The sequence below is a fragment of the Schistocerca americana genome, chromosome 7 (genome assembly GCF_021461395.2).
Source record: "Schistocerca americana isolate TAMUIC-IGC-003095 chromosome 7, iqSchAmer2.1, whole genome shotgun sequence".
NCBI lineage: Eukaryota > Metazoa > Arthropoda > Insecta > Orthoptera > Acrididae > Schistocerca > Schistocerca americana.
This window is the reverse complement of record NC_060125.1, coordinates 388,872,754-388,886,513: the sequence shown is the minus strand read 5'-3', so window position 1 is coordinate 388,886,513 and position 13,760 is coordinate 388,872,754. Positions and strand designations below refer to the sequence as shown.

The 13,760-nt window shown below is 41.0% G+C and overlaps 1 protein-coding gene across 1 annotated transcript in view; it reads right to left on the bottom strand.

The window, feature by feature from the left end:
* The window catches only part of LOC124622099 (cytochrome P450 4C1-like), a 132,332-nt gene that overhangs the window by 41,862 nt on the left and 76,710 nt on the right, over positions 1-13,760 (bottom strand). Inside the window, exons 5-8 of the mRNA XM_047147701.1 lie at positions 9,706-9,775; positions 8,719-8,845; positions 5,705-5,768; positions 5,512-5,621 (exon numbers count right to left, since the gene is read on the bottom strand). Of these exons, the coding sequence (XP_047003657.1) occupies positions 5,512-5,621; positions 5,705-5,768; positions 8,719-8,845; positions 9,706-9,775 (371 nt within the window). The remainder of the gene's footprint in view (positions 1-5,511; positions 5,622-5,704; positions 5,769-8,718; positions 8,846-9,705; positions 9,776-13,760) is intronic.

Sequence of the window (13,760 nt, the reverse complement as noted above, 5' to 3'; positions counted from 1 at the left end):
GGAACAATTGTCTGATTACAGTCATCCTACATAGTCTTCCATGTAACTGTTGTTTTTACTGTACTGTTGGTACTGTACAGAGAGCAGTTCCATGACCTCGAAATATATTATCAGCATCATTCGTACGGCAACCTTCCGAAAAAACGCAAGACGTTGTAGGAACTAGAAAAAAAATAAATACGAAGGGAAAGAAGAGCTAAAATCTTATCTGCTTAACTGAATTTTCTGCTTTCTCATCTGTGACGGATGTGTATGTTAATGCAGGCTGAACGTACTCCACACCCCTTTCATCAATGTCACTCAGGCAGCTGTCATCGCTCTCTCAAGTGGTACACGAGCTTTGAATTTCCACATCGCAATGAAAGGGATAATGTCGCAGTCAAAACAGAGTTGAGGTTCGATGTTCAAAAGTATTATTTGAAACTTGCAACAAATTAGAGAAAATATATGTGAATAATGAACACAGCTGGTCACTGAAGCTTTTTGGTACTACTAATGAAAGGTGCATGCAGCCACGGAGGTACAAAAACGCCTTATGATGCGTATTTCACACAGACAGTAGTTTCGAATTCACTTGCACGTGCATCTATTCCTTACATCAAACTGTGATGTTCGTCATAGATACTGCAGTATAAACAAATAAATTTCAGAACTCTACTTATCTCAACATAGAGCTATAATTCTCCAAACAATCACGATAACTTATCGCGTATGTGTGAACAAATGCTTGAACAGCAAGTGTCTCATGTAGTGCCCCAAACTCTCAAGAGATGGCAGCACACGTCAGAAACTTTGTAGCTTCGTGTAGTACGTGCACCTATCGGCTTTGATATGATGAAAATTCGCAATACTCGGCGTTAGCGGGTTATTAAAGTATGTGGCGACCACAGAATAAGTATCTAGATAAATGAAAAACATTAAGTGGGGAAAGCCAAATAGCTTGAATTTTGTAGAATGTACATAGTAATAGAGTTGAAAAGCGATTATGGAGCCAATAAAGGGAAAATGTGAAGAGATAAATTGAGACTTACGGAGGTAGTGAAGATACAGTCTACACTAGTGGTAGGTAAGAACACCCAAACTAGCATTCTACAGATCAGCGTGGAATGATAGATCCCTTAACAGGCAGGTAGGTTAGAAAAGTTAAAAAGGGAAATGGATAGCTTGAAGTTAGATACAATGGGAATTAGTGAAGTTTGGTGCCAGGAGGAACAGGATTCTGGTCAGGTGAATTCAGGGTTACAAAAACAGTCAGATATGGGTTTAATAATGAATGAGAAAATAGGAATATGTGTAAGCTACTATGAACAGCATACTGAACGCACTACCAGAGCCAAGAAAGACACGAAGCCCATGTCTACCACAGTAGTACAAGTCTACATGCGAACTTGCTGCACAGATGATGAACACATTGAAGAAATGTATGACAAGATAAAATACATTATTCAGATTGTCAAAGGAGACGAAAATTTAATTGTGTTGGGGGACTGGAATTCGATAGCAGAAAAGGGAAGAGAGGAAAAAGTAATAGGTGAGTATGGACTTGAGGAAAGTGTCTGGTAGCATTTGGCACAGAGCATAATTTAATCATTCGAAACTCTTGGCTTAGGAAACATGAAAATAGGTTGTTCATGTGGAAGAGACCTGGAGACAACAGAAGGTTTCAAATTGATTATATAATGGTTAGACAGAGATTTAGGGACCAAATGTTCAATTGGAAGACATTTCGAGGGTAAGATGTGGAGTATGACCACAATTTATTGTTTCTGAACTGTAGATTGAAACAGAAGAAATTGCAAAAATGTAGAAAACTAAGTTGATTGGACCTGGATAGACTGAAAGAACCAGAGGTTGCTGAGAGTTTCAGAGGGACATTAGGCATCAATTTGCTGGAACAGGGGAAATGCATATAGCAGAAATGAATGAGTAGCTTTAAGAGATGAAATAGTGAAGGCAGCAGAGGAGCAAGTTGATAAAAAGACAAGGCCGAGTATAAATCCTTGGATAACACAAGAATACTGATTTTAATTCAGGAAAGGAGAAAATTTAAAAATGCAACAAATGAAAAAGGCGAAAAGGAGTACATACCTCTAAAAAAGGAAATTGACAGAATTGGATATGGGACAAATGTAAAGATTTAGAAGCATATTTCACTTGGTGAAAGGTAGATACCACACACAGGGAAACTAAAGAGGCCTTTGGGGGGAAAAGAGAAGCAGTTCCATGAGCATCAAGAGTTCAGATGGAAAAGGAGTCCTAAGCAAAGAAAGGAAAGCTGAAAGATGGACATGAACAAAAGCAAAACAAGGATAATAGAATGTAGTATAATTAAATCACGAGATGCTAAGAGAATCATATAGGAAATGAGACACTTGAAGAAATAGATGAGTTTTGCTACTAGGATAGAAAAATAAGTGACGATGGTCTAAGTAGAGAGGATATAAAATGTAGACTGGCAATGGCAAGAAAGGCATTTCTGAAGAGGAGAAATTTGTTAACATTGAATATACACTCCTGGAAATTGAAATAAGAACACCGTGAATTCATTGTCCCAGGAAGGGGAAACTTTATTGACACATTCCTGGGGTCAGATACATCACATGATCACACTGACAGAACCACAGGCACATAGACACAGGCAACAGAGCATGCACAATGTCGGCACTAGTACAGCGTATATCCACCTTTCGCAGCAATGCAGGCTGCTATTCTCCCATGGAGACGATCGTAGAGATGCTGGATGTAGTCCTGTGGAACGGCTTGCCATGCCATTTCCACCTGTCGCCTCAGTTGGACCAGCGTTCGTGCTGGACTTGCAGACCGCGTGAGACGACGCTTCATCCAGTCCCAAACATGCTCAATGGGGGACAGATCCGGAGATCTTGCTGGCCAGGGTAGTTGACTTACACCTTCTAGAGCACGTTGGGTGGCACGGGATACATACGGACGTGCATTGTCCTGTTGGAACAGCAAGTTCTCTTGCCGGTCTAGGAATGGTAGAACGATGGGTTCGATGACGGTTTGGATGTACCGTGCACTACTCAGTGTCCCCTCGACGATCACCAGTGGTGTACGGCCAGTGTAGGAGATCGCTCCCCACACCATGATGCCGGGTGTTGGCCCTGTGTGCCTCGGTCGTATGCAGTCCTGATTGTGGCGCTCACCTACACAGCGCCAAACACGCATACGACCATCATTGGCACCAAGGCAGAAGCGACTCTCATCGCTGAAGACGACACGTCTCCATTCGTCCCTCCATTCACGCCTGTCGCGACACCACTGGAGGCGGGCTGCACGATGTTGGGGCGTGAGCGGAAGACGGCCTAACGGTGTGCGGGACCGTAGCCCAGCTTCATGGAGACGGTTGCGAATGGTCCTCGCCGATACCCCAGGAGCAAGAGTGTCCCTAATTTGCTGGGAAGTGGCGGTGCGGTCCCCTACGGCACTGCGTAGGATCCTACGGTCTTGGCGTGCATCCGTGCGTCGCTGCGGTCCGGTCCCAGGTCGACGGGCACGTGCACCTTCCGCCGACCACTGGCGACAACATCGATGTACTGTGGAGACCTCACGCCCCACGTGTTGAGCAATTCGGCGGTATGTCCACCCGGCCTCCCGCATGCCCGCTATACGCCCTCGCTCAAAGTCCGCCAACTGCACATACGGTTCACGTCCACGCTGTCGCGGCATGCTACCAGTGTTAAAGACTGCGATGGAGCTCCGTATGCCACGGCAAACTGGCTGACACTGACGGCGGCGGTGCACAAATGCTGCGCAGCTAGCGCCATTCGACGGCCAACACCGCGGTTCCTGGTGTGTCCCCTGTGCCGTGCGTGTGATCATTGCTTGTACAGCCCTCTCGCAGTGTCCGCAGCAAGTATGGTGGGTCTGACACACCGGTGTCAATGTGTTCTTTTTTCCATTTCCAGGAGTGTAGATGTAAGTGTTTGGAAGTCTTTTCTAAAATTATTTGTACGGAGTGTAGCCATGTATGGTAAGTGAAACATGGGCGATACACAGTTTAGACAAAAAAAGAACTGAAGGTTTCAAAATGTTGTTCTACAGAAAAATGTTGAATTATAGATGGGTCGATCACGTGACTAAAGAGGGGGCACTGAACAGCATTGAGGAGACAAGAAATTTGAGGCACAACTTGACCAAAAGAACGAATCAGTTGACAGGACACATAGTGAGTCATCAAGGAATTACAAGTTTAGTATTGGAGGGAAGTATGGGGGGTAAACATCGTAGGGACAGATCAAGCGATGAAGCGATGAATACAGTAGACAGATCCAGAAGGACGTAGGTTTCAGTAGTTATTCAAATATGAAGATGTTCACACAGGATACAGTAGCTTGGAAAGCTGCATCAAACCAGTCTCTAAAGACAACAACAACAACAAGAACGAGGAAGATGGGTGGTAGTATTAGTGGAGTGAAGTGATAAGGCCCAGATGTGTGGCAAGAAGATATCAAATGACAGGGTTCCCCCCGCCCCCCCCTCTCTCTCTGTCTGTCTGTCTGTCTCTCTCTCTCTCTCTCCCTCTTATACTGCACATTTCATCAGCATATCATTCATAATATTGTACTAGATAAGAGAGCAACTTTCACCAGAAGCCTTTAAACATTTTCTTACATGCAATTTGTAGCTTTGTGTAGGAAAGTGTTTATATGATGTTTTCGACACTTAAACTATATGAGGTAAGAAAGACGAGTTACAAATACATAGCAATTTTTTTACTATTTTCTTACTTTCAGTACTCTGAAAACTTAATCTTTGAAACAATTTATAGTTATTTTAGACATTTTGATTATTCAGCCAGTTAATAATCGTTATCTGTGAATTTTTGGTGAGTGTGATTCACAGTGAATGTAAATTTTGCCGTCGACGTAGGCAGATAGTCTCTTCTAGGACACTGTAACATTTATTATCCCTCTTCCGTAGCGTCTACTACTAGTTTGTTGGGTGTCTCCCTAGTGATATCGTGTCTTGGGATATGTTCCGTCAACTTAATCTTTCTTTCAGTGAAACTGTGCAGTAAGTTTCTCTTTTCTCCTATGCCGTTCGGTTCAGTAACTCTGGGTTAGTTACTGCTCTACCCATTGAATCTTCCACATTTTTCAGTAGCAACACAGTTGAAAAGCTTGTATTCGCTACTTGTATTTTCTGTTTGACGCCCATGATTCACTTCGGTAAAAGGTTACACTCGAGTCATGTTCTTTCCGAAAAAACTTCCTAATATTTTGATTTGTATTACGAATTAAAGTATCACCTTTTCCAGAATCCCTTTTCTCGCTCTTGCTAGTTACTTTGCTTCCCAAATAAAGGAAGTCGTATGCCACTTTTAGTGTCTCATTTCCAAATAAAACAATTAAACAAAGAGGTTTTGAGATAGAAAAAAAGTAGAATATATTGGCTGTTGTTTTGGTGTTTAAATACATACTCAGACTAAGCAATGGAACTACAGACTGCTTCCAAATGAATCTTGCTGGAGCTAAAATTACTATACCTCACCTCAAACATGAAAGTGTCCACTTCCTCCTGTACCTCTTGGTCGGTTAACTTCTGGCCATCTTCAGACTCGGCGAGCAGCATGTCCAGGAAGGCCACTCGCCGCTTTCTACCTGTGAAATTACGAACTCATCAACCCGACTGCAGCTCTACATTAACACAAACCAATCCAAAACTGGTAATTAAATTCTGGTACCTATTTCATCTGTCTTCTCGTCGATTTTCTCCATCATCTTCGATAGCTTCTTGTCTCTAATGACCTGCCAATAACATAAAATAATCGACTGTTCAGTATATTTTCAGAAGGAAATGCCCCACAGCAGTCATATATTTGAAAAAATGTCATATTACCGCCTTCAGCTGCTGGTAAAATGCTTTATTTATACAACCAGTTTCAGTCATCTGACATCTGAACATCATCAGGTTCACAGAAGTGTTCACAGCATCATGAAGGGGGGGGGGGGGGGGACAACATGAAATTGTTATCGTCAGGTGATAAAACCACGAACAATACACTGTCATCATACGTAAAATAAATTATGTCGTTAATACTGATTACAGTTTTAACATGGATGTGTACACTCCTTAGCACAGTTTTTAACGAATGTCGACGTAATTTATACTAGGATGTGACGGCACCTGACGATAACTATTTTACATTTCGCCTTATATGATCCTGTGAACACTTTTATGTACCTGATGAAGGTTATACGACTGAAACAGGTTGTATAAATGAAGTATTTTACCAGCAGCTCAAGGCGGTAATACATTTTCTAAATTTTCTCTTTTGTTGGTCCTTGGTAAAATATTTTAACATCAGGAATGAAAAAACACCAGTGTTGCGGGTTTTTTTCATTCATAAAATAATATAAAACTAAATGCTAGCCAGTTTCATACTGCATCAAAAGTTAAACCACAGCCACATGTATTAATCTGTTTAGCGATAGAAGTTTGACATTAAAAAGGGAAACTCAATGTTTTCCAAAATGTTTTCACAAGGGGTGCTCCTCCACTGTACCACGTGTAACTTAAGACATGTTGGTATACAACAATGGCTGAATAGTAGGCTACTAGTTTCGGTACATGTGGAAAATATATCTTTGGTCCCCCATCCCCCCTGCCTCCATTTACATTCACTTTCACCTGCGTCAGTTCTCACTTCTATTGTGATATGCATTGTTTAAAAATCATGTACTTAGGTGCCCCTGGCTCCCCTATCAGCTTGGCGACCCAAGAGGAGGCTGTGTCGCTTGGGCCTTAAAACTGGCTCTGTTTACGCCACCGCCAACCTCAACAAAAAATTGCGCTGTATCCGTTGTCGAACACTTTGTATACACCAATTTGGTTTGTATTGCTCGTTTCACGTTGTTTTCTTTTCTTGTACTGAAATGAGCGAAGAGACTAATCCTAGGTCCATGAATGGGTCAGAGTACAACCCTCACAACACCAAAAGAGATCGGCGATCTCTTCGACGGGTAGGTCTGTTCGGCTTTTGCAGGAGCATGAACACTAACATAATTTGCCTGCAATGTGAGAGGCAGGTGGGGTTTTTTATCCCGCTCCGCTCGTCTCCCAAGTGGTTTGTAAGTTCTCGTTTGTTTATGTTGGCATACATCTCTCATGTAATTGGTTACAGTGTCCACACACTATATTCGAGTCGCGTAAGGTCTCAGAGTTGCAGTGGACTGAGCGCAGCAGCTTCACACATTTATCTCAGCCAATCACTTAACGCGATTTTGCAAACGCCTCTATGGCAACACGTCGCTGCTCTGTGGACGGCTATTGTTTTCAGCTGAGAACTTTCCAGAGCACTGCTAGCTATCAGGGATTTCAGGACGAGCCCTCACAGTCATCACAGTCGTGGAATGTCAACTGTGACGATATGAACGTTAGGACAACAAAGCATACAGTCCCCAAACAGAGAAAATATCCGACCTGGCTGTGAATCGAATCCGGCCCCTTCTGTTAGGAAGTGCTCATACTAACCACCTAGTTCATATTCATGGATGGTGTTTTCCCCTTGCTGTCTTTCTTAGGTGTTAAGAAAGTGTTCAGATGGTTTTACGTTCTCGTAGCTAGAAGCCTTGCTAGATTATACTCTTATTTTAAGGGTTTAAATTATCTAAAGAGGATAGGAAAGTACCGCAAGAGAGAAGCTCCCATTTCTCTCTTGTTATTCACGGTGCAAAATTTCTAGATGCACCACATTTCACGTGAGAAAGAACGACATGACTAAGAGACACTTCTCCTGATTCATAGAAAATTGGTATAAAACTATCAAAAGTCAAACCGTGATAACTATTGGAAATTAATCGCAATAGCTTTCTCGGAACGGTTAGAATAAACGTTTTTTCCTACATTCTAAAATTTAAGCAGTATATCACTTTAGATTATGCAACTGTTCCAGACGCTCAATCGCTACAGGATCTCAGCCTAAACAGTAGCGACTGCTTCGTACTCCTCATACCGCGTCATAGGTTGGCAGTATTAAAGTTGCGTTACAGTCCAGTCACCTGGGCCTAAATATTATTTTACGAAACCAAAGTTTCTCTTTCTTCTAAAATTAACCTCTAAAGTGTCTCCAAGTGTGGATATGGTTCTACATCTTCCACCAACGCAGTACTGGATAGGCACACTTACGGTAGATCTACCCACGGAGGTCCAGTATAAGTTGTAGTTATCGTATGGCAGCGAAACTTGGCAGATGTGCTAATGAGTTGATGTGGAACCAGTTTACACTGGAAAAAAATACCTCCGACCCATTACGTACGGCAACATTTCTATATGTATTTCTTGCATTCACGGCGCCAGATTTGCACTTGGTGGCCAAAATTGGAACTAATTTTTTTCCATCGTTGTGCATTAGAATATGTATCAAGTTTTTCTGCCGTACGATAATTATAGCCCACACTCGGCCTCTGTGAGAAGCTGCTCTCTAATTATAATTACCCGGTGCTGTTGAAAAATCGACTGTTTCACGTGCTTCCAACACCCGTAAATTCAACTTTTTTACTGCTACCCAGTTAGCTTAAATAGGAAGATTCTAAAAGAAAAGCGGATCATCTCTCATTGTGCAGAACGATGCGAATGACATTCGAGAATCAGTTTGAGATGTTCTACGCAAGACGTGAAACTTATGTGCGTAATTTAATTATGTGTCATCATTTAGGAAATGTTTTTAGTGGAATACGTTAGATTTAAATCTATTACCTTTCTAGTAAACTCATGTAGAATGTCAAGTTTCCTGTAGAATTCTTTTCCAGTATTAGATATTCGGAAAATGAAGTCGTTGTGCAGCAACGGGTTAAAAATTCTTTTGATGGTGAGTTCGCCGATGCTGTAAACAATGAAGCAAAGTAAATGATACGCAATGACTCGTGGCTGCTGTATGACGAGACTGCTGCTGAGTCGTAACCGTAGCTGCTGGTGTCAGCTACGTGTGAATGGCGAGGGTTTTCAGCAGGTAGTTGGGATGGTAACAGTGACATTGCTTGTGGGATTTAGTGCGATGTTTCTGGTACGAGTCTACAAAGAGTCTGTAGAGGTATCAAGTAAAGCACTCAGGTTAATATACTAGAAACAATCAGTACAAAGATCCCAAGAGAATGTTTCATCCGTAGTGACAAGCTCAAAATAAATGAGTGTATTCTGATGTCGTTTGTAAATGGCAGCTTTAGTTACAGAAACTCCTAATGTATCACCGACTATTTCGTAAAAATGAAGTCGTCGCAAATAGAGTGTTACATTTATTACAATCTGCAGAACAGTTTACACATTGGTAGCACTAAGTTCTTAACATTAATTGAAGTCTTGATTAGTGGGTGACAAATCATGGGACAGTTCTGAAACAATAAGAAACATTTTTACTGGTGCAATTGGTTGTTACAAATTACCTAACCATTGTTTGTTTAGAATCCTAAAACGAATTAGTACATAAATGTAAACTGTTTTAAGACATAAACAAGTAGTAATATGAATCTACTGAGAACCAATTTTGCGAGAATCTCCAGTTCAACTGGAGAATAGCTGGTTTTTAGCTGTAAATTCACAGGTGAATCTGTTCTTCCTTAAAAATATTCAGCATGAAGCTCGTGACAAACAACAATTAAACAATTATTCTTATCCTCTAATTTCTCCAATCGTTAACACCTGACACCCGGCCCTTATACGGAAGTATTACAGTCGAGGATTATATACCTGTAAACTGCGTTCACATAAGCAGATTCATCATTGTTTTGTGCGTCGACAGGGGTGCCCATCGCCGTTTCTGTTAACAGATGAAGTGATACATTTTAATAAATGCAAAAAAATCATTAAAACGGAGACTCCATTCCAGAAATGCAAAATAATTATATGATGTATCATGTCTGTTCATTCGTCAGATATGCAATTTATCACTGAAACTGGGTAAATATTAGCGTTTCTCATGATAATAAAACTATGTACAAGGTCATGACTCAAACCTGCAGCTAGCCTATCCGTGGCAAAGTTCTTACCGAGCTATTCAGGCACGTGCTGAGATCCCCCTTCCCCTCACAGTTCCACTTTTGCCAGTATCTCTCTTCCCTTTCGCAATTTTTCAGAAGCTCTCCCGCAATACAGCTGTTCTCGTAAACATGGAAATAAATATATCACAAGGCAATGGCTCGTTCTTCGTATATATTATTTACAGCAACAGATTTCTTTTTTTTTATGTACCTTCATATTCACCAGCAGTTATTGAGTTTGACGGTTGACTTGTCTCGGACCTTGTGCCATATATTAATTGTACAGCTGAAATGGTTAATATCTTTGAAAGCTACACCACTCTATGCCACGAATACCAATCCATGGCAGCTAATTTCCTTTCTATTCGAGTAATTTAGAGAGATATGTTACAGATTAAAAATAACTGTTACATTAAATCGTCAGATTTGCGGTTATAGAAAAATGAATTGATATCAAATGAGGAAGATAAAAATAGAGTCATTCTACGACTATTACAGTTTTACTTTACTACTCTGCCAATCAATTCTATCCAGATTGTGGCACATACAAAGTAAAAGTGTCAACAGTCTATATATATCTAACTCAGGAACGTCATGACCGCACGTTAATGCTGTTTGATAAAGTGGAAGTAAGCATGAACAGCCAAGATAGATAGCGCGACGTGCTAAAAAAGAAAGAGAAAGGTATATCACTAATTGTACTTTCTGTAATCCTTTAAAACTGTTTAAGGAAACTTCATAATACATAAAAGTATAGTATATATTTATAAAGTAAAGTTCCTTAAAATCATTATATGTATGTACAGAGCACACAAGCATGTTAGGAAACAAATTAAAGGTTGGGGGAAAAATTTTTTACACACCGCTTTCCGTGAAGATATGGAACCTTAAAATTACTGTGTTAGTACAGACCAAGAAAGTATTATTTATAAACTAAATTTTATACCATATTAAAATGCAAGATACACTGTACCTTGCACTTGGCGTGTCACTGCACTGATTGAATAAAACACTAAGATGATCAGTTTACTGGGTCTCCCTCAACTGTCAAATTGTAATCGATAAAGCAACGTGCCTGTCTAAAAATGGAGAAATGTATTCTGTCAATAACAGTCTATTGCTTTAGTTTTTATCTATTCACAGAAATGCTATTTCTTTCTGTCACATAGATGGAGGGTATTGCAATAAGCAGTAAGTCTTCTCACTGTGAAGTGAAGAAATAACATTTTGGGTATGTGATCCTACATTCATCATAATTTTCTTGGGCCTTTGTCCGATTTCAGCGTGCGGTCGGTCCTGTTACTATGGATTTGGCAATGCTAGTGTCAAAGGGTGGCCAGATACCCTTCCTGTCGCCACCCCATACCCTCTGGGACGGAAGTGGTGCACCCAGTAGTCTGTGTCTAGTGTAAGCCATGAAACAGTGTGAACGTTTTCAAATGTCTGCGAGACGTTTAACTTAGGTGGGACATGAGTACCAGACTGGCATTCACCTAGTGGGATGTGGAAAACCGTCTAAAAACCACATCCAGTATGGTCGGTACACGGGCCGTCGTCGTTAATCGGCTGGGCGGATTCGATCCGGAGCCGGCGCTCCTACCCTTGTCCAGGAAGCAGCGCATTAGCGCTCTCAGTTAACCTGGCGGGTTGATCCTACATCGATGAATCGAAACAATGTCACGAGAGCCCACCACGAGATGTAGTGCCTCTTAGTGGTCTTGCGGTCACGTGACGTGGTGAAAAAAGCACATAAGCAGAGTAGAGACCAACAGGGAAGAATTATAGCAATTACAAGGGCTGCAAATTGTGTAATCCACTGTGCAAGCCAGTATGACGAAAGGCAGGTTATTATGGCCAAGCGCCTGGGAGCGAGCATCTCGGAAACAGTGTAGCCGGTCGGCTGTTGGCGTGCTACTGTAGTGAGCATCTATGGAAAGTGGTTGAAGGATGCTGAAACCACGAGTAGGTGGCATGGTGGTACACATCCACAGCTCAACACAGGATGTGGACGCTATGAGTCTCACCAGCTCTGCAAAGCATGGTCGGCGGCGCTCTGTTGCAGACCGAACAACGAAGTACAATGCTTTCTTGATGCTTCGTGTATACGGGACAGAAACCGATCGTATACTTACCGAAGAAAAGCCACCAAAGAGCCTTATGTTTTCAGAACATGCAGGCTCTTGCATGTTAAAAACAACGAGTATACATGTAGTATATGTCATGGTATTTCGCTAGTTGACATTACAGAAAATGAAGCGTAATAATATAAGATCTTAAAACCTACAAAATGCAATATGCAGCGTTAAGGAGAGAGCCTGTTCACGCTTAGCACAGGTACTGGTTAGCGCCGAAGCTAACTGCTTTGACATTACATAGCTGTAATAGAACATGCCAAACATTACTGAAAAAATAGGCAATATACACCATCGGACAGACAGACAAAGAAAGTTTGTCTAATCCTATATTTTCCATGTCTCATGTAGATGTGAATCATAATAGTTCTTAGGAAAAACTATCCTCACTCAAAAGTTGTGATCTGACTTATGAAGTGCACAGTAGTGTGCATATCTATACGATCAAATCTTTTTGCAAACATATGACGAAATTCTGTTACATTACAGAGCGGTTTCGTTCCTCCAGAGCTGGATCTGTCGGTTGGGTGTTCCTGTCACTATTCCAAGGGTACTTTGTGGCACATAAGTACTTTTCATATAATACCTTGGCGTAACCGGTTTGACTTTCGATAGGGGGCGATGGCTTTTACCATTTTGTTTGAGTACATGGGCTTGCCATCACTGGCTGGGCTTCCATTATTACATTCATTGACGACTCCTATTTACTATGCTCAATAGCAAATTCATCCTGGTATAATTTTTCTGTGAGTGTGGTATCTAGCTGATTACCTGAGTATTATATTATGTAAATCCCCCAGGGACATTTCTGTACTTGACATTATACTACCGATTTCATTTGACTATATTAACGCATTGTATTTTTTTGTGCTCTTTAGGCTGGTAGTTGTCACCTCGTTTTACACATGTTTGTGTACTTTCTTATTAACCCAAATTCTTATGTCTTAGACCATTATGCATTCGATACGCTACACTATTCTCTGCCAACAATATTTTTGTCTTCTATTCTTAGCATGCATGACCCATGTTACTGTTGTGACAGTGTGTTGGTTCATCCAGCTGTGACATACGATGGGTCCCCTTATTAGGAGTACTTGTACATCTCTTAGATATAGATATTTCTACAACCGTCCGACTCTCGAGTTATAACACTCCATACTACTGGTATGTCGCACATTTTTACTGCTGACCATCTTTTGGTTATTTGTAAGCTTGTGCAAATCGAAGGTAGGATTTTTCTTATAACAGCAATATATCTCTGAGATTTAGAATAGTGAACTGGTTGTTTTTACTCTATTGTTCGATTTGTAGTAATCAGTTTGTCCGCATGCCTTTTTCGGTCTGGTGTATTTTTATACCAAAATTGACATATTTCCAGCTTCATACGTGGTGTTTTCGATGTTTTTTTGATTGTACAGTATCTCATGAGTTGGGTTTCGGTTCGTTTAGTATCTTTGTAACTGTGTGATCTTTGCTTCGTCATACACCTTATGGGGAATTTTACAATGATGATGATCTTACAATATGCAAGAATCTGATGCTTAATGATTTTTGATTGATGTCGACCTGATGATAGCTATGAGTTTTGAGTATGTTACGCGGTAGCATTGTGGGTAACAAGTTTTACTGTTAG